Here is a 20,321-nt window from a genome sequence, read left to right on the forward strand (position 1 = left end):
AAATTCAAAAGTGCCCCGAGGCTGAAGTTCTAAAGTCCATAACTCAACTTATATTAATCGGATTTTAAAGTGGCATACCTCTAAATGTTTCTGGAGCAATTCTCTAAAAATCTGCATTCAAATTTGGAAATTTATTTTTTTTCAATATTTTTGTCATTTTCCTGATGTTATGATGTTGTACAAATTCAAAAGTGCCCCAAGGCTGAAGTTCTAAAGTCCATAACTCAACTTATATTAATCGGATTTTAAAGTGGCATACCTCTAAATGTTTCTGGAGCAATTCTCTAAAAATCTGCATTAAAATTTGGAAATTTATTTTTTTTTAATATTTATGTCATTTTTCTGATGTTATGATGTTGTACAAATTCAAAAGTGCCCCAAGGCTGAAGTTCTAAAGTCCATAACTCAACTTATATTAATCGGATTTTAAAGTGGCATACCTCTAAATGTTTCTAGAGCAATTCTCTAAAAATCTGCATTCAAATTTGGAAATTTATTTTTTTTTAATATTTTTGTCATTTTCCTGATGTTATGATGTTGTACAAATTCAAAAGTGCCCCAAGGCTGAAGTTCTAAAGTCCATAACTCAACTTATATTAATCGGATTTTAAAGTGGCATACCTCTAAATGTTTTTGGAGCAATTCTCTAAAAATCTGCATTCAAATTTGGAAATTTATTTTTTTTCAATATTTTTGTCATTTTTCTGATGTTATGATGTACAAATTCAAAAGTGCCCCAAGGCTGAAGTTCTAAAGTCCATAACTCAACTTATATTAATCGGATTTTAAAGTGGCATACCTCTAAATGTTTCTGGAGCAATTCTCTTAAGATCTGCATTCAAATTTGGAAATTTATTTTTTTTTTCAATATTTTTGTCATTTTCCTGATGTTATGATGTTGTACAAATTCAAAAGTGCCCCGAGGCTGAAGTTCTAAAGTCCATAACTCAACTTATATTAATCGGATTTTAAAGTGGCATACCTCTAAATGTTTCTGGAGCAATTCTCTAAAAATCTGCATTCAAATTTGGAAATTTATTTTTTTTCAATATTTTTGTCATTTTCCTGATGTTATGATGTTGTACAAATTCAAAAGTGCCCCAAGGCTGAAGTTCTAAAGTCCATAACTCAACTAATCTTAATCGGATTTGGAAGTGGCATATCTCTAAATGTTTCTGCAGCAATTCTCTAAAACTCTGCATTCAAATTTGGAAATTGATTTTTTTTCAATATTTATGTCATTTTCCTGATGTTATGATGTTGTACAAATTCAAAAGTGCCCCGAGGCTGAAGTTCTAAAGTCCATAACTCAACTTATATTAATCGGATTTTAAAGTGGCATACCTCTAAATGTTTCTGGAGCAATTCTCTAAAAATCTGCATTCAAATTTGGAAATTAATTTTTTTTAATATTTTTGTCATTTTCCTGATGTTATGATGTTGTACAAATTCAAAAGTGCCCCGAGGCTGAAGTTCTAAAGTCCATAACTCAACTTATATTAATCGGATTTTAAAGTGGCATACCTCTAAATGTTTCTGGAGCAATTCTCTAAAAATCTGCATTCAAATTTGGAAATTTATTTTTTTTCAATATTTTTGTCATTTTTCTGATGTTATGATGTTGTACAAATTCAAAAGTGCCCCAAGACTGAAGTTCCAAATTCCATAACTCAACTAACCTTAATCGGATTTGGAAGTGGCATACCTCTAAATGTTTCTGCAGCAATTCTCTAAAAATCTGCATTCAAATTTGGAAATTGATTTTTTTTCAATATTTTTGTCATTTTCCTGATGTTATGATGTTGTACAAATTCAAAAGTGCCCCAAGGCTGAAGTTCTAAAGTCCATAACTCAACTTATATTAATCGGATTTTAAAGTGGCATACCTCTAAATGTTTCTGGAGCAATTCTCTAAAAATCTGCATTCAAATTTGGAAATTTATTTTTTTTTAATATTTTTGTCATTTTCCTGATGTTATGATGTTGTACAAATTCAAAAGTGCCCCAAGGCTGAAGTTCTAAAGTCCATAACTCAACTTATATTAATCGGATTTTAAAGTGGCATACCTCTAAATGTTTCTGGAACAATTCTCTAAAAATCTGCATTCAAATTTGGAAATTTATTTTTTTTCAATATTTTTGTCATTTTTCTGATGTTATGATGTTGTACAAATTCAAAAGTGCCCCCAGGCTGAAGTTCTAAAGTCCATAACTCAACTTATATTAATCGGATTTTAAAGTGGCATACCTCTAAATGTTTCTGGAGCAATTCTCTAAAAATCTGCATTCAAATTTGGAAATTTATTTTTTTTTAATATTTATGTCATTTTTCTGATGTTATGATGTTGTACAAATTCAAAAGTGCCCCAAGGCTGAAGTTCTAAAGTCCATAACTCAACTTATATTAATCGGATTTTAAAGTGGCATACCTCTAAATGTTTCTGGAGCAATTCTCTAAAAATCTGCATTCAAATTTGGAAATTTATTTTTTTTTAATATTTTTGTCATTTTTCTGATGTTATGATGTTGTACAAATTCAAAAGTGCCCCAAGGCTGAAGTTCTAAAGTCTATAACTCAACTTATATTAATCGGATTTTAAAGTGGCATACCTCTAAATGTTTCTGGAGCAATTCTCTAAAAATCTGCATTCAAATTTGGAAATTTATTTTTTTTTAATATTTATGTCATTTTTCTGATGTACAAATTCAAAAGTGCCCCAAGACTGATGTTCCAAGTCCATAACTCAACTAATCTTAATCGGATTTGGAAGTGGCATATCTCTAAATGTTTCTGCAGCAATTCTCTAAAACTCTGCATTCAAATTTGGAAATTGATTTTTTTTCAATATTTTTGTCATTTTCCTGATGTTATGATGTACAAATTCAAAAGTGCCCCGAGGCTGAAGTTCTAAAGTCCATAACTCAACTTATATTAATCGGATTTTAAAGTGGCATACCTCTAAATGTTTCTGGAGCAATTCTCTAAAAATCTGCATTCAAATTTGGAAATTTATTTTTTTTCAATATTTTTGTCATTTTTCTGATGTTATGATGTTGTACAAATTCAAAAGTGCCCCAAGACTGAAGTTCCAAATTCCATAACTCAACTAATCTTAATCGGATTTGGAAGTGGCATACCTCTAAATGTTTCTGCAGCAATTCTCTAAAAATCTGCATTCAAATTTGGAAATTGATTTTTTTTCAATATTTTTGTCATTTTCCTGATGTTATGATGTTGTACAAATTCAAAAGTGCCCCAAGGCTGAAGTTCTAAAGTCCATAACTCAACTTATATTAATCGGATTTTAAAGTGGCATACCTCTAAATGTTTCTGGAGCAATTCTCTAAAAATCTGCATTCAAATTTGGAAATTTATTTTTTTTTAATATTTTTGTCATTTTCCTGATGTTATGATGTTGTACAAATTCAAAAGTGCCCCAAGGCTGAAGTTCTAAAGTCCATAACTCAACTTATATTAATCGGATTTTAAAGTGGCATACCTCTAAATGTTTCTGGAACAATTCTCTAAAAATCTGCATTCAAATTTGGAAATTTATTTTTTTTCAATATTTTTGTCATTTTCCTGATGTTATGATGTTGTACAAATTCAAAAGTGCCCCAAGGCTGAAGTTCTAAAGTCCATAACTAAACTTATATTAATCGGATTTTAAAGTGCCATACCTCTAAATGTTTCTGGAGCAATTCTCTAAAAATCTGCATTCAAATTTGGAAATTTATTTTTTTTCAATATTTACGTCATTTTTCTGATGTTATGATGTTGTACAAATTCAAAAGTGCCCCCAGGCTGAAGTTCTAAAGTCCATAACTCAACTTATATTAATCGGATTTTAAAGTGGCATACCTCTAAATGTTTCTGGAGCAATTCTCTAAAAATCTGCATTCAAATTTGGAAATTTATTTTTTTTTAATATTTATGTCATTTTTCTGATGTTATGATGTTGTACAAATTCAAAAGTGCCCCAAGGCTGAAGTTCTAAAGTCCATAACTCAACTTATATTAATCGGATTTTAAAGTGGCATACCTCTAAATGTTTCTGGAGCAATTCTCTAAAAATCTGCATTCAAATTTGGAAATTTATTTTTTTTTAATATTTTTGTCATTTTCCTGATGTTATGATGTTGTACAAATTCAAAAGTGCCCCAAGGCTGAAGTTCTAAAGTCCATAACTCAACTTATATTAATCGGATTTTAAAGTGGCATACCTCTAAATGTTTCTGGAACAATTCTCTAAAAATCTGCATTCAAATTTGGAAATTTATTTTTTTTCAATATTTTTGTCATTTTCCTGATGTTATGATGTTGTACAAATTCAAAAGTGCCCCAAGGCTGAAGTTCTAAAGTCCATAACTAAACTTATATTAATCGGATTTTAAAGTGCCATACCTCTAAATGTTTCTGGAGCAATTCTCTAAAAATCTGCATTCAAATTTGGAAATTTATTTTTTTTCAATATTTACGTCATTTTTCTGATGTACAAATTCAAAAGTGCCCCAAGACTGAAGTTCCAAAGTCCATAACTCAACTAATCTTAATCGGATTTGGAAGTGGCATACCTCTAAATGTTTCTGCAGCAATTCTCTAAAAATCTGCATTCAAATTTGGAAATAGATTTTTTTTCAATATTTTTGTCATTTTCCTGATGTTATGATGTTGTACAAATTCAAAAGTGCCCCAAGGCTGAAGTTCTAAAATCCATAACTCAACTTATATTAATCGGATTTTAAAGTGGCATACCTCTAAATGTTTCTGGTGCAATTCTCTAAAAGTCTGCATTAAAGTTTAAAAAATTTTTTTAATTTAATTTTTTTGTCATTTTTCTGATGTACGATGTTGTAGAAATTCAAGAAAATTAAGGTATGTCCCAAGGCTGAAGTTCTACACCCCATAACTCAACTTATCTTAATCGGATTTTGAAGTTGAATACCTCTAAATGTTTCTGGTGCAATTATCTAAAAGTCTGCATTCAAATTTAGAAATTTATTTTATTTTAATTTTTTTGCCATTTTCTTGATGATTTTGTACAAATTAAAAAAAATTAAAAAATGTCCCAAGGCTGAATTTCTAAGCCCCATAACTCAACTTATATTTATCGGATTTTGAAGTGGAATACCTCTAAATATTTCTGGCACAATTCTCTAAAAATTTGCATTCAAATTTAAACATTTTTGTAATTTAATTTTTTTTTGTGATTTTTCTGATGTATAATGTTGTACAAACTCAAAAAAATTAAAAAATGTCCCAAGGCTGAAGCTCTAACCTCCATAACTCAACTTATTTTAATCGGATTTTGAAGTGGCATACCTCTAAATGTTTCTGGTGCAATTCTCTACAAAAGTGGTCTTGGCGTACGGCATCGAGTCATTCTATCTTATTTAAAATTTTGACTACTAATTTGTATCCATATCCAAAAGCCAAGTTTTTATAATAATTCAAAGACTGATATGTTCTTTAACAATAGATCGATTGGTATTCAAAATTGTTACCCATCCTAGTGTTATTTAATAAAACAAAAATTTTAAAATTTAATGTTTTTTTGCAGGGGAATTGCGTAAGAGTCCTATGAGTTAAGTTCGCAGGTGAGTACATCCACTTTATCCCTATTAAAAATTCAAAAATTGGCTAGAAGCTAAAATTTAAAATTATTCAAATTATTGATATCAGTTGCGATCATTTACCACAATTTACCACATTACAAATAGTTATAATTTATATGTTTATAATTATTTTTGTTTTTATAAAATATTTAACATATACGTTATATATGTACATACATAATATATATATCCTAAACGTAGATAATATAGATAAGAATGTGCAAGAAAACTAGACCTGTATTCAAGTGTACTTAAGGGTCTAAAACAGGAACAGATTTAGGGTCATCACGTTTTGACACGCTCGAATTAATTTAAGGAAATATAGGCAAATGAAATGATTGCATAAAGCTATCGGCCGTTTAAAAATATTTAATTTTAAATATGGTAGCATTTTTCAAAGTGCTGTATTTTCTGAAATACGCGATATTACACAGTTTGTAATTGTGTTTATTTTTGAAGGTGAATGCTTAAGTTTGACCAAAGTGTGCCGCAAACCTGAAAACCGCGAGTATAATATACGATAAAAATAAAGTGTGACCTCTGTTTGGATGAAAAAAATCGCACGAGGCGCCTAATGGTTCTCGTTTCTGTTCTCGTTTGATACTATCGCTATCAGAAAAACTCGATATACGATACGATATTATCGATACTTGAATTTCCATTTTAAAAGTCTTCGATTTCTTATGACGATCGGTTTAGGTGGACTCAACCAATCTGATCCATTTGACTTCTTTTATCCGGTGCATACCCGTTTAGGCTGCTTGGTCATAGTGGGATTTCATTTCAGTAATGTGTGAATGAAAGCTATAAAAGCTTGAAATTTTTGATTATAGAGACGAAGACGAGCAGCGCAAGTTTGTTTTAGAAGATTGCCAAGCCCACAATTCGCCTTAACTTTCAAGCCCACACTTTTCGAAAAATGTTTTTATTATATTTTGCATTTCATAATTTGTCTTGTCATTTTCCATCGATATGACAAAAGCATTTTTGCCATGTCCACTTGTTGCATGTTTGCGACTATTCATGCCTACAAAAGTGGTCTTGGCGTACGGCACTGAGTCAACCGACTCCAGCGATACTGAAAGAAAGATTTACATTACATTATTGCAATCGGAATATTGCGAAAGAAAAATTAAATCTGTACTTTAATAAAAAAACACAGAATTATTTTTCCAAGCAACGTGAATGTTAATATATTTTGGCACTTTGTAAATATAAGAAGTACCTGGAAGTGGGGTTCTACTTAATGATTTATACCATCAGCATAAGCTAACTTCTTAGAGCTAGAGTACTGAGGCACTTATTATATTTATACTTTTCCGTGCGCGACAGAAGTAATGATTCATAAGCTATATGAATACCAGAGTTCACAGATAAGCAATAATCTCAGTTTTAGTCTCAGAAAGATTTACCATATCCGCTTACCGGAAAAACCACTAAACGGAATTATTGCGATCGCAATATTGCGAAAAAAAATTAAATCTGTACTTTAATGGAAGTCAGAATTATTTTTCCAAGCAACGTGAATTTTAATATGTATATATTTTGGCACTTTGTAAATATGAAAAGTACCTGGAAGTGGGGTTCTACTTAATGATTTATATCATCGTCATAAGTTTATTTCTTAGGGCTAGAGTACTGAGGCACTTGTTATATTTATACTTTTCCGTGCGCGACAGAAGTAATGATTCATAAGCTATATGAATACCAGAGTTCACAGATAAGCAATAATCTCAGTTCCTTTCAAAGGGACGTCACTGTCGGCTTATAGGGAGAATCTGGGAAGGTAAAGATTAATGTTAAAAGAAGATAAAGTGAAGCAATAATATGAACACCAACCTGAAGATTTTAGATCGCCTTTCTCATCGAACTTGTATACACGACCATTAATAATACTCAGATCTGTCTGACTTGATTCCCTGTAAAAGTAAGTCGGCCAATTAAAGAATTCCAGCTTCTATTCGAGTATTTTAACTAACACATTAATGGCCCACCAGGATTTGACGTACAAATTCTTGCCGAGAAGCAGAATAAATCCAGCTATGGCCAGGCCCAGAATGCAAATTCCACTCCAGAAGTCTATGATGAAGAAATGCTCTCTCACTCTGGCCATTATATATACGACAATTTCCCGGATCCAAACGGCAAACACGCCCACTATATACGCGCTAAATGCATAGAAACTGGAGGCAAATAAAAAATAAATAGGTGCATAATAAAAGCTGCTTTTAGGGGTCCTACTGGGTCTTGACGATTTTTAGTTGAGTGCTGGGTACTGTAATGTACTGAGTATCTGGTGGCAATTCGTAAATGGAAAAGTAGGCCTTGAGACAGCATACAATGGTGAATATCAGGAGGAGTGCAATAGGTCCGTAGTAGTAGATCAAAATGCCCCAGGTGCGAACTGAAAATGCATAGATAATTCGACATTACTTCACTAGGTACTTTATTTTTTAACCTACCATCGAACCAGCAGTAATCTTCTCCCATGCCTGGCTTGAAGTGCTTGGGCAGCTTGGAGTCCTGGGCTAAGGACACCAAGAAACGAAGACCAATCACCGCCACGACTGCCAGAGCAAGACCCAATTGACGCACCGAGTTCTTAACAGACATTTGTTTAAATTTGAGCAGGAAGTCAAGACTGCAAATGGCCAGAAAGACGAAGGAGAGCATGATGCAGAAGTAGGCCAGAAATCCTTTGGGGTATAACAAAATAAGTCATCCGGTTGAAGTAGACAAAATTACTCAACCTATATTTCTGCAAGCCACATGCGTGAGCTTCATGGGATTCTTCAAGGCCAAGTAGACCAACAGGGAGTACCCAACGATCATGGAAAGCAGGTAGTAGATGATTAGCTGGCCATAGTGGCTTTTCCGGGCATCTCTCACAGAGCAAAGGAGAGAGAGTATGAAAATGTTTATGATGATGGCAATAATACTGCCTAGAAGAGAATGAGGATTAAAATCTTTGGAAATTATTATCACGACTCACAAATAGCGTAAATCCAAACCCGGTAGCCCGTTTGAAAGCGTTCGCAGTTGAGCGGAGTGAGCTCCCATTGCTCAGGCTTGTGCTCCAACGGGCTAAAGCAATACTCATCCGTCGACCACAGGCGATTGTCCCGCTGCAGCGTTCCATTCTCGAGGAGGTCCCATTGCCAGAAGTTCTCGTGCTTCTTGTCTACGAATTTGTTTCGGCAACCCAGCTCTGTGCGCACCACAAACCGATCGCGAATACGTACTTGTTCCACCGACCTATTCGCGTAGGTGAGCTCCACGTGAGTGGACTCCCGGACTTGGTGTGGCTTTGTGCAGTTCCAGTGCTTGGCATCAAAGACGAGGTTCTCCGGACAACAGAAACTGATGCAGGGCTTCAGCAGGCAGACGCAACCGCGTAGATGCTTCTTGGCCCGGTACTCCACTCCATCGATCACCTTGAAGGAGTACTCCGCAGTCAGATGCGGCGGGACCACTACTCCAGCATATGAGTAGGAGCCATCCTTCATCCGCAACCCATCCGTAATGTTGACCGTGTGGGCGTAGGCACAGGGATGGCTTATATTGGCAATCTCCACAGATTTTACGCCCACGGAGAGCCATATAACGAAAAGAGTGATCCAAGGCGAAACCATGGCCGACTGATCCATGCTTGTTGGATTTTTGGTCAATTCGTTCGGCGACCTGACGTCACAGCCTGATCAGCTCGATAATTAAGTAAACAAATATGAGAAGCGATCGCCGTTCGCTTTGAGCAATGCACGCACACTCGCCGACTCACAAATCTAAACCAACAACAATGGGAGCCCAAAATTGACAACGAATGTGACGCGGGTCTAAAAACGGCTGCGATTGCGACAACGACACAGACAACACCAAAAAGAACAACCATAAACATAAAAGTCTGGTGGAGAGTCTCTCCCAGCTAGTCTTGCCTCTCTCTAAACGACAAACGGGCAACCGCAACGACGCTCCATGCTGGCCAAGAATAAAAAACTGACTAACTGATTAGCCGTTCCCAAAACCAGACGCGACCACAGGCAGCCGGCAAAAAGAGCGATTGGGAGACTCACAACCCGTGCCGCCCCTCCTCCTAGAAACCCATGTGGAATCTCAACCAGCTCGCCTCTTGCACATTCATACCTCAAGCGGTAAGCATTTAAGCTATTCTAGCCACTACCAGAATTATCTTGAGATAGATATAGAAGTTGATTAGAACTCCAAGAAGTATTTATTTATATACGGATTTTATGGTCTTTGAGACCGTAGAGAAAATCAAATTTCGAACCGACATTCCAAACGATACAAACGACTTTGCCAGAGTTTTGATTTCTACAAATTTGGGTGCATTTCCCGGCTACCTGTGGGTATGTGAACTTGCTAGACATCGTTTACGATATTCAAGAATATTCAAAAAAATTGGCTATTGACTTTTGCAAACAGATGCGCTGAGGAAAAAATATTTTCGTTCAGTTTTATCTTTGGCTTTATTAAGCATGAAATACAATTATAGTTTTTGTATTACATTAGTTAAGATTATGCAGACATAGAGAATGGTACGTATGTGCAAAGAGAGGAATACAGTTATCGATCTCATTTTAACAAGGCACATCTATTACGTATGTTTATATGCTAGGTGCTTACCTTGGACTTAGGCTAATGGTGAATTACAAATTTGATCTCTCTGCAGATGTATGGAGAACCTTATAATTTTGTATGCATAAATATTAAACATGGCTCTGCATAACTTTCTTATACAACTAATCAGGTTGTTCGTGGTCACATGGCAATTAAAAAAAGAGAGAGAATGGGGCGGGTAGGGGTTTTCGTGGTAGTTCTGGGGGATAGGGACTTTCTCTTATAGTAGTGTCTTTCATAACGTTCTATCCGTATGTGTTGATTAGAGAATAATCTCCAATAGGAATAGGTGGTCCTAAAATATGAATATGTGATCTTTATGAACAGAAAGGAACGAAGTGTTCGCAATAGTCCGGGGACGATCAAGACGAATATTGGTGCGATTAGTCCTTCCTGATCTGCACACATTCCAGTGTATTCAATGCTCGGCCCATGGCAACTGGATATGCTGTGTTCAGCGGAAGATGGTGGTTTTTTGCGGATCCACGCTCGAGCTGATAACTAGCGGTTTCTCCGCCGATGGCTTCTCGTGCAGCGACAGATTGGCCACGCTGCTCGACGTGGTCTTGGTGGAATATTGGCTCTGACGTTGGTTGCTGCCATCGCGAACACTCGAGCATCTGTGGTCATGTGAAGTGGTGAAGAGGTTATGACGTCCATTGCGTGGGCAGCGTGGAATAGACAATGGCGGTAAATCTGATTAGAATTGGTTCGATTGAGTGTTTGGATTTTTAGTAAGGGGAAAGCAAACACAAAAAGCGATCCTATAGGATAAAAACAGATTACCTTCACCAAGACACAAAAGTGGATGGTCATTATGATTAGTTTCGAGGGGTTAGAGGTTAGAGGTTATCAGGGTTATCTAATGTTCGCTTTCAACTGGGGTTAACTACACTGTCTACTTCTCCACTTCCGGAGGATTACCTGTGACCAGTTTGATTAGATGTCTATCTTCGGGGTCGGACTCGGGTTGGTGGTTTTGCCACCGGCCCTTTCAACAGCCTTAAGGTGCAGCTTTCTCGGCTGCACATTCGAGTCGGAAGTGATGGAAGTCGATGTAGTGGTCGAGCTCAAGCCATTTGAGCGGGTTTTCTCCAGGAGTCTTCAATGGATAGCGATCGATGATGATCACATTAATGTTGAGACACATGCACATATGGACACACATTGTAGATGCAAACATAAGTTTGTGTAAGTTTAGATCAGGGCACTTAGGAATGGTATTTCTAGTAGCTACAAAAACGCGACCGGACTGAGTCACCGAGTTACGCGGCTGGAGATTGAGGGCTTTGTTGGCTGTTAGTGTCTGGTTTAGAGTTAGTCTGCTGGCAGTGTCTGTTGGTGTTGAGCTTGCAGTTAAGCAATATCGAAAGCGGTCTGACAACGAGATAAGTACAACATACATATAAGGTATATAATAATCTGAGGTTGCACGCTGTCAGGACTCGAAGTGCATACGTATTCCCATAATCTCCCACGGGTTTTCCATCATAGTGCAAGAGATTTAAGGATCGTGAAATAGGGAAGGAAGTGTATAGCCCGAAAATGGTCAATATTCTCGATTAAAGCGCGGGTTAGCGAAGGCCACAACAAACGAGCAACCGCGCAATATAGGACCAGCTTACTGCCATCGACGAATTCGATTCACACTTCGTGTGAATGATTACCACTGGTGGATCCATTGGCAAAGGCGTTGCGGATCACCACCAGCTTGCGGATCTGGTTGGAGGCGTCCATAAACCGCTGCTTCACAGAAAACGAAGTCGGCCCCATCGTTACGCTCTCAGTCTGCCGCAGACTGCGGACACGTATCGTTCTGAGAATAGTCGGGGTTACAGATTTGATGGTGGACAGAGCAGGAGACACGACACACAAGATGGGGTCACAAGTCGTGTGAATGGACAAACGCCCAGGTGGACGGGACAGGACAAATCGTGGTATTAAAAATAAAGCAACACTTACCTGTTTGTGATCAAGTGCTTGACCTTCTTCTTCATCACAAACAACATAAAGATGAGAAAGCCCTGCATAGCATTGGCCAGATCCGAGATGTAGAAGAGCTTAGACCACCCCTTGTCGTTGCCCACGAAGTACGAGATGAGTTCCGTGAGCCACGTGATGCCCATAATGAGGAAGAGGCGCAAGAACAAGCCGAACCTAGGGTTGGACCAAACACGATAAAAGGTGGATAAGAACAACTGAAGAGACGGCACTCACTTGTCCTTCTCGGTTCGTAGGTTCTTGGTGCTGTTCTCACTCGCAATTATCCGGGCCATCTCACGCTGCACGCCGTGAATCTTGATTGCCGTCATTATGAACATGATGGTGTTTGCAACAACGATCACCAGAATGGGACCGTAGAAATAGATCATGGCTGCCCAGTTGCTCATATCCAGCCAGCAGTACACGCCATCCCCAATGCCTGGCTTAAGCTTTGGTGGCAAATCGGTAAATTCCTGGGCGCAATAGGTGAAGGCCAGGAAAACTACGGCGATACCCCAAGAGTACAGCGAATAGAACAGGAAGCGTTTCTTCTCCTGGAAGCGGTTGATGCCCCTTGTCCCTCGGAAATTGTGCCACAAGTCGAAGCTGATGACACTTAGCCACATGTAGGCTCCCATGAAGAAGAAATAGGCTGTATATCCAAACACTTTGCATACTTCACCCGTGGCATCAACGTTAAAGAGTTGCACGTAGCCAAGCGAGGTGTAGCCCACGGTGAGACCAATTAAATAGCAGACCAAGCTCTTGCCGTGCTGGTTGCGGAGCTCGGGAATCAGTAGGTAAACAGCTATCGTCAGCATCATGAAGGGAATGGAAAACATCATGGCTGGTGATCGTATTAGATCGTATTAATACAACGGAGTTTAGTTGATTGTCCCACTTACCATAGGCATTGATAATCTTTACCGTGCTATGATCGTCCTGCATGTCACAGTTAGCCGGATGAATGGTATAGAACATGTCCGATTCGTTGACGTAGGTCGGAACCATGCAGAACTCGTTCTTCCTGATTAGCTTTTGATCGTCCATACGGAGCATGGATCCGTTCTCAAAAAGCAGGTAATCATCCCAATCGTTGGCCTCTGGCTGCAGGGAAAACATCTTTGGACAGGGTCGGAAGCTTTGGATTGCAAACTGCGCAAACATGTTGACCAATATCGTAGACTCGTTGCGGAAGGTTATATTGAGCATGGGCGGATCTGGCCACGTTCGGTTGTCGTTGTGGTCTATTATGCATCCGTCTACTTTAGAGTTAAAGACCTGCCGCCACGGGCAGCAGATATTCAGGCAAGACTTGAACTTGCAAACGCATCCCCTCACGTGCTCCCGAACCTCTATTCGTTCCGTTAGCGAACTGTGTATGTAGTCGTACGTTCCGACCAATTCGGCAGGAACTATTGTGCCGTAGTAATCGTAGCTTCCGTTCGGGAAGACCGGATGACCCGTCAGATTGACCGTATCGTAGAAGTTACAGGGCACATTAGGATCATCTATGGTGTGGTAGTGGTCTCTCTCGGCCATCACGTAAGTGCCGAAGGGAATCCCCGGAATCATGCGGAACACGACCAGGCACAGGACGCCCAGTAATGTAACTCCGCAATAGAGGGATCCGCCTGGCTGCTGGATTTTCTTCGGCATAATGGTGGTTCTGGAAATGGAAAAAGAATTATTTAAATATTATTACTAATTTATTTAGTCAGTGAGTCCCAATCCATTGCTTTCAAATTCCACCAAAGCTTATGACTGACAAAGAAGTATATTTCAACATTATTTTAATTAAACATTTTTCTGACTGGGGAATGAGAAAAGACGAAATATGTAATATAGTTGTAACATGAAGCGAATATATTTCACTATTTCTTCTTTTGGGGTCATGCATTTTGTGTATTTTGTTACGTTGAAATATTCAGTGAATATAGTAATTATAGTTAGTCGTAAGTTACATCCGTCGCAACACGCAGCAATTAACCCTTAGCAAGTGAAGCCACCAATTAAGTCATATTTCCCGATTAGTTAGTCGTTTTATGTTATCTAAGCCAGTTCACTAATTTCGGCTATAGAGCTACATCTATGGGCCATTAGTGGGGCGAGTAGTAAAGGATCTACACAAACAACAGGTTGTCGAAATGAATTAAGGAGGCGAAACAGGATAGCGTCACAAGCAATTAGCAGCCAACGTGTCCCATGGGGAGGAACTAGGAGAGGACTTCCCACGACCACAAGGAAATTCTCCGCGGGACATCAATCATAAGGTCAGCCACGCAGGGAGTGCAGACTGAACCAACATTTATGGATTCGTGTTAAATTGATAGTAACTGCCATCGTCTGTCAATAGAGGTGACATTCTCCCCAAACTTCACTCCAATCCAATCCCGATCTGCCCACTTTTGAAGCGCTGCTAACGAGCCCGTCCATAAATTCATTACCAGGGCGAAAAGTTATACCGCCTGCTATCTTATCTTGCATCATTAGGCTTTGGGGACCAACTAATTCATTGATCCGCTGATTGTTTGCCTTTGGGGAAGGAGCAGAAGGGTAACCTGCGGCATTGACAGGCGTGTGTGCCACTAAATTAGTCTGAATTTATGGGAGGCGAACGGGCGGAGAAGGACAAACACATTTAACTCCGCACAGTTGGCTAATGGGGAAAATGAATGCCAGCGGTGGGAGGAAATGCTAGAGCACTTATTTTGCGATGGAAAATTAGCATAATTAAACGCTGAGCACATGCACTTGGGGAATTTCAGCAGACTAAATTCAATCGTATATATCTGCCCACATTTAATGTGCGAAAGAGAGCTGCGGATGTTTGAAAAATAATCAAAACATGCGGAACATTAAAATCATGAAAACAATTTGCCATAAAATTGATTTATAGCCGGCGATCTTTTCCAATAAACCGATTGTCGAAAATTTCCTGGACCTCGCGAGTGCTCCCAAACTTATTTCATTAAAGCAATATTTCTTCTAAGGTTTTTGTTTGTTTATATTTTTATTGCCAAACAATTACTCTTGCTGAATTGTCTGAATTAATTTTTACCTGAAGAGTTTCATATAAGGATAAGTCAAAATATCAATGCACGAAAAGATTAAACATTCGAATCGGAGTAATGACGTTTGTGACGAATAGTGACTCCAGAAATCCAAAACAGCGCTGCATGCAATCCTAATAATCAGATTGATTGTTTAACATTTGATCGTAGCGGAGTGCGAAATGGGGGAAAGTTCAGAACCCCGCCCTACTTAAGAAAAAACATTTAAGACAGTGATTTGGTGTTAACCAATATCTTTCTATCGCAAGTAAGCGAGAAGCGTGTTACGATTTTGCTATTCTGTTTGATGGGTAAGAACTTTAATCGGAGAACAGTGGGGAACTTGAGATATGTTTTCGATTTCGTAGCCGACTCGTATAAAATTTCTTATATGTGGTCGGTAACCGATAAGATAAAGTCATTTTGCCAACGACGCCTGCTAATATCTGACAAAAGAGTATGACTTCTTGTTTATATATATGTGCAGAATGCTCTGCGGGTGACTTATCGTAGCGAATCCCCACTTCTAGTTAAATACGTGGACCATTTACTTACAGATGACCGGCTATGCGACCCCTTAGGTTTTTGGCTTTGGACTCCTTTATTATCTGGTTGATTATGACAGTTTGCGAATTGTCCATGGTCAGGATGTGGCTGAGTGTCGGGGGCCCTGAGTCATCCAGTGGCTCTAAGCCCTCCTAAACGCCATTAAAATCCAATTAACTTATGCGACACCCTGGGCATAGAACGCATTGAAAATTTATCGGCTCGAAGTCACAAGGCGTATACGCAATTTAAGCAAAGTGCGACACCATTCACATATTAAAATCGAAAATGACCGAACAAAACAATAACCATATATGTGCGCTGTAAAGTACACGGAAACGAATTTAAACTCAAGTGAACTGAACTCACATAAATAATAATCTGCGCGTTTTTTTGATTAAGTTTTTATGCTAACTGTCTTCTTTCTTGGGTTTTTCGTTGATGTTTTTACTCAACCACTTTACTGCTTATCACGTATGCCACAAAGTCCCTGGAAATATGTCTCATATGTATGCCCATTATCTTGCCGAGGGCCGCGCGGTTTTCAGTCCGTATGAGAAGTGAAACTAATCGCCAAAGCCAGGAGACACTGTCGTGTGTGAAATCCATAATTTGAAGTCACCACACCAAAGTTTAACTGAGGTGAGCTACGGCGGTTTTTTGCTTCTCTAGATAAGCGGAGGTTACAGGGTCCAGTTTTCTTTTTTGCCCGCAAACAAACACTTAACAAAACAATTTTTAATAGCCAGCCAATCCATTGACGGGTTTGCTGTTGCTCGAAAATTTTTGGTGAGAAAATTCCAACTTGAGTATTTTTAGACCCCCGATGCTGATGCCTCTGCTGTTCGCGGATTGTAAACAAAGGCGGGCGGTTCTATCAATTGATTGCCATTAGAGTGGGCGGGTGGCAAGTTCGCCAAATATTATTCCACTGGCACTCGACTTTTTCAAGGGGAGAGAAAGGCTCGACAGTCAACAGATCCCGTTCGGGAACTCGAGACGCCGTCAGCATTGGTGTCTGTTAGCACTCCTACGTATTGATGAACGATTGGTCAAAGGCCATTTTAAAACGCCGAATAGCCCGGGCGAACCCCGAATAAGTTCTTATTTCTATACTCTTGATAACTTTCTGTGTATTGTATTTCTATTAAAAGCTCGGTTCTAACGAGGAAGACAGCACAAGCGAATCCATGATGGTTTTCAAAAAGAATTGACTAATTAATGGATCCCATCAAAAGTCTTACCATGCTCCATCTAAATCTCATTTGAAAAGAGAAATGCCTGCTAGTGGTTGCTCAATTCATATTTTTAGACTATTCTGCGTAGGGTACATTACTTAGTTTGTGGAGGGCTAAGTAGTGGGATACACGACATTAAGGGAAATGTTCATATTAGCCCCTGGAGATTAATGTGTTATAATTTATAAAAGTGAGATCTCTTGGCAAGACACAAGTCAAGATAGAAGAGCCGTCGGGAAAAACTGTTCGGTAAGTACAAAATCATTCCGCTAATTAATTGGTACATGCACTTGGCTAATCATGGAAATAAATGCACAGCGGGATACGCTTGGCCCCACCCGAATCTCTAATGTCATGATAATAACAATTGAATAAAACTTTAGTTGCAAGTGCACTTGTAAAGTGACCTAGAACATGTACATATATATACTTTGCTAATATTCATGGCTAAAACACTGGACATGTATTATATATGTTTATATAATACTCCGGGGTGCGTGATATATTTTAATTTAATACTCAGAAGCCAGGAAAAATTATAGTGAAATAAACAAACCTCAAAGCAAACAATAAACAATATTCCAAGATGTTTCAACAACAATTCCCAGCCAAATGTGCGAAAGTGTAAACAACATTTAACAAATTCGAATTCTGAATCGAAAGAAACAGTTCAGACCGATTGGATGCCCAAGGTGCGTTCTGTGCGGGGTGGCCAGCCATTTCATTATAATAGCCCATTTTCCCAGTGACTCAATAAAATTGCAACGGGTGGAAGCAGTTGGGTAAACAGCGTTCAGCAGTCAGCATTTGTCATGCAATTAGTAGTATTAAGATCTGATTTCTAATCTGAGTTTTTCAAACTCGTAAACTCAATTGCCATTACACTGTTATGACCATTGGTTGAAATCGTACACGTTCTTACAAGTGCGAATCTTTGCAATTGCGTTAGACGCCTTCGCTAGAAAAAACCTTATAGGTGCAATATAATTTGTAAAATGAAGTGCTAAGAGCCATTATATGAACGATCCCAGTAGTCGGCATGCACTTACCCAGTTCAGGTGGTGAATAATGTGGACACTTAAAGTAGTTTGCTGAGCAACAGAGTTCTTCCTGTTGTTGTTGTTCCAGTTTTAGATCAGTGGGGAATTTTACGAACGTCAGTATCAGTACCTGAAAACACTGGCCAGGTATTGATGGGTAAACAAAAACAGTCGGACCTCTGTGAGAGTCTTTTGGGGTTTACGGTTTTTTTGTCGCCTTGCGAAAAGGCTTTAACGAAACATGGTTTCGGTTTTAGGTTCGATCTGCGTTACGAGTTGTGTGTTTTTAGCCGGTTTACTTATGCAAATTGGACCTGCGAAGAGACAGTGGCTCAAGGCGGTAACCACATACAAGTTTCTCAAGAAATCAAGAGATCCTCATATCCATAATAAGTATAAAACGCGTCTCTTTCTCAATATTTTTCGAAACACACTCGCTTTGGGGAATTCCCGGGAAGGTGGGTGTCACTGCGCGATCGGGCAGCGAACCGGTTACGATTGTTCGGGTTTCCAGACACCGGCAAAATCACACGCTAGCTTACGAATTAATTAACATTGGCATTCTTAATTCGCGGTCCGATATAATGATAGCAGGTTTTCGATGGAGTTTTCCCAGTTCCGACGGAGCAGCGCACCCACGACCAGCGACGTTTTGAAGTCAACTGAGGAGCTAGCGGATATATAGCAGACCTATACCAGAGCTCTGTTAGAGGTCTGTTAGCCGAGTGGCTTGCCGACCGCTGCGCTAATTGAAAGGCAGGCAAAACAAAGTGCCGAATCGAACAATGCGAAATTTGATCGAGTGCCAACAGAGGCTCGATTGTGTCTGTGGGCAAACAAAACAATTATCGGACGATGAATGGACTTCTTGAGTGGAATAGTGGCCCCGGGCGAAGCACGGGAGCTGACTCAAATTGCTGTACTTACAAATTAATTAGCAGGGCGCCAGAGCAACCAACTCTCTCTGAGTTCTCTCGCCTGCAGCAAGAGTAAAAGAGATTATTCTTTGTTTTGATCTGGTCAATTTCTCGCCGATCGACTGCTTCATAATAGAACGTACCGTACTCTTAGGAAGGTGATTATGATAGGTTCTTTGCTGGGGACTAAGCTAAACTCATCTGTTGATAAGGCGTGCGCAGTTGACCTTGGACAATGAAGAGACGAGCTTCGGCAACAAACTGAATATGACTGAAAATACACGACAAAATCAGCCAAATAAATAGCAGCACAATAGACCTATTAGACCGCTATTATCGATTTACATCTCTAAGTGTTACTTTATTGAGTTGCACAAATAAATACAACGGCAAATGTGAGCCATTAAAAGGAAGCCAAATCCCACGTCTCCAAAATGGGAAACAGATCATTAGCACGTACTGAACGGATAATTAGTTTAAGCAAAACACAGCTCGTGTTCGGATTCAGCTGTGTTTGAACAGGCCAAGTACAGCCATTACGCTGGTCTTCAAAACCTTCATGGATAAAAACAATAGATATGAACATTACAAACATTAATAATATAGCAAATAATAGCACTGAATCTGCTGCACGCCAAGAACGGGACAAATGATTCCGGGCGAGGCTTGAAGACTCTAGGTGCTTCTGCGGTATTCCCTAAAATTGCTTGCCTTCATTTCAGCGAACTTGAAAATAAGAAACTGGTTTTAGCATTGAACATGAAAATCGGTACGAAACAATTGGCAATACATGAAGAGACAACGCGACTGTTTGTTGTGGGCCGAGGCGAGACATTAAAGTCGCATTATACATCACAGGCATCCGGCAAAGCTCCTCTGGTTTCGCAACCCGACGAGGCGCGGATTCCCGAACATCGAGGCCTTGAACGGGAAGCATTCCAAAGAGCGATCTTTAATTGCCTAAGAGTGTCTTACTTAGTACCTCAATGTTTTCACTTGCTTGCACTAAGTAGCACAAAGTTTGAATCACAATGTTTGCGCCGGATTCATTATATTTGGTTTCGGGCTCTACAAATTTGTTTTGTAAATTACTGTTTAGAGATATGCTTAGTGGACCTCAGCTGGGGATAGATAAGCTCGACTAGCCGGATCAAATGAGATATATCCGACCGATAAGTTACCCGATTGAACCGCAAGTGAACTTCTTCGTCGGTCGAATTCGCTGCGACTGAAGCCCATCGTCTGCGATGCTCCACTTTTGCCGGAATTCCGCAAAGCGCCACATATCGTCCA

The 20,321-nt window shown here is 38.9% G+C and overlaps 2 protein-coding genes across 6 annotated transcripts; both read right to left on the reverse strand.

Annotated features, from left to right (window-relative positions):
• Positions 1-7,139: 7,139 nt before the first annotated feature.
• On the reverse strand, positions 7,140-9,618 carry LOC6545426 (probable G-protein coupled receptor Mth-like 9). Its single transcript, XM_001970976.3, has 7 exons — positions 8,609-9,618; positions 8,367-8,558; positions 8,079-8,312; positions 7,858-8,020; positions 7,596-7,799; positions 7,456-7,535; positions 7,140-7,394 (listed from the first exon to the last, which is right to left on the reverse strand). The coding sequence occupies exons 1-7, from the start codon at positions 9,261-9,263 to the stop codon at positions 7,360-7,362; spliced, it is 1,563 nt and encodes a 520-aa protein (XP_001971012.1). The 5' UTR covers positions 9,264-9,618; the 3' UTR covers positions 7,140-7,359.
• A 463-nt stretch (positions 9,619-10,081) lies between these two features.
• Positions 10,082-20,265, reverse strand: LOC6545427 (G-protein coupled receptor Mth2). 5 transcript variants are annotated; one of them, XR_003407686.1, is made up of 8 exons: positions 20,210-20,265; positions 19,039-19,299; positions 18,121-18,937; positions 13,140-13,903; positions 12,469-13,081; positions 12,214-12,408; positions 11,176-11,628; positions 10,817-10,871 (listed from the first exon to the last, which is right to left on the reverse strand). XR_003407686.1 is itself a non-coding variant. In XM_026977132.1 (5 exons), the coding sequence occupies exons 2-5, from the start codon at positions 13,891-13,893 to the stop codon at positions 10,706-10,708; spliced, it is 1,728 nt and encodes a 575-aa protein (XP_026832933.1). In that variant the 5' UTR covers positions 13,894-13,903; positions 20,210-20,238; the 3' UTR covers positions 10,082-10,705. The 5 variants fall into 5 exon arrangements, 1 of the variants encoding a protein (XP_026832933.1); XR_003407685.1 differs by lacking the exon at positions 20,210-20,265 and having other exon boundaries at positions 19,039-19,089; positions 19,172-19,299; XM_026977132.1 differs by lacking the exons at positions 11,176-11,628; positions 18,121-18,937; positions 19,039-19,299 and having other exon boundaries at positions 10,082-10,871; positions 20,210-20,238.
• Positions 20,266-20,321: the final 56 nt, after the last annotated feature.

Source organism: Drosophila erecta, unplaced genomic scaffold (assembly GCF_003286155.1).
Source record: "Drosophila erecta strain 14021-0224.00,06,07 unplaced genomic scaffold, DereRS2 tig00000021-arrow-pilon, whole genome shotgun sequence".
NCBI lineage: Eukaryota > Metazoa > Arthropoda > Insecta > Diptera > Drosophilidae > Drosophila > Drosophila erecta.

Coding starts and splice junctions, on each gene's coding strand:
- LOC6545426 (XM_001970976.3), bottom strand. CDS start 9,263: ATGGATCAGTCGGCCATGGTTTCGCCTTGGATCACTCTTTTCGTTATA. Junction 8,313..8,366: donor TGTGGCTTGCAGAAATATAG/GTTGAGTAATTT, acceptor TATACCCCAAAG/GATTTCTGGCCTACTTCTGC. Junction 7,800..7,857: donor CTAAAAATCGTCAAGACCCA/GTAGGACCCCTA, acceptor ATTTGCCTCCAG/TTTCTATGCATTTAGCGCGT.
- LOC6545427 (XM_026977132.1), bottom strand. CDS start 13,893: ATGCCGAAGAAAATCCAGCAGCCAGGCGGATCCCTCTATTGCGGAGTT. Junction 13,082..13,139: donor AAAGATTATCAATGCCTATG/GTAAGTGGGACA, acceptor TACGATCACCAG/CCATGATGTTTTCCATTCCC. Junction 10,872..12,213: donor AAGCACTTGATCACAAACAG/GTAAGTGTTGCT, acceptor ACATGACCACAG/ATGCTCGAGTGTTCGCGATG.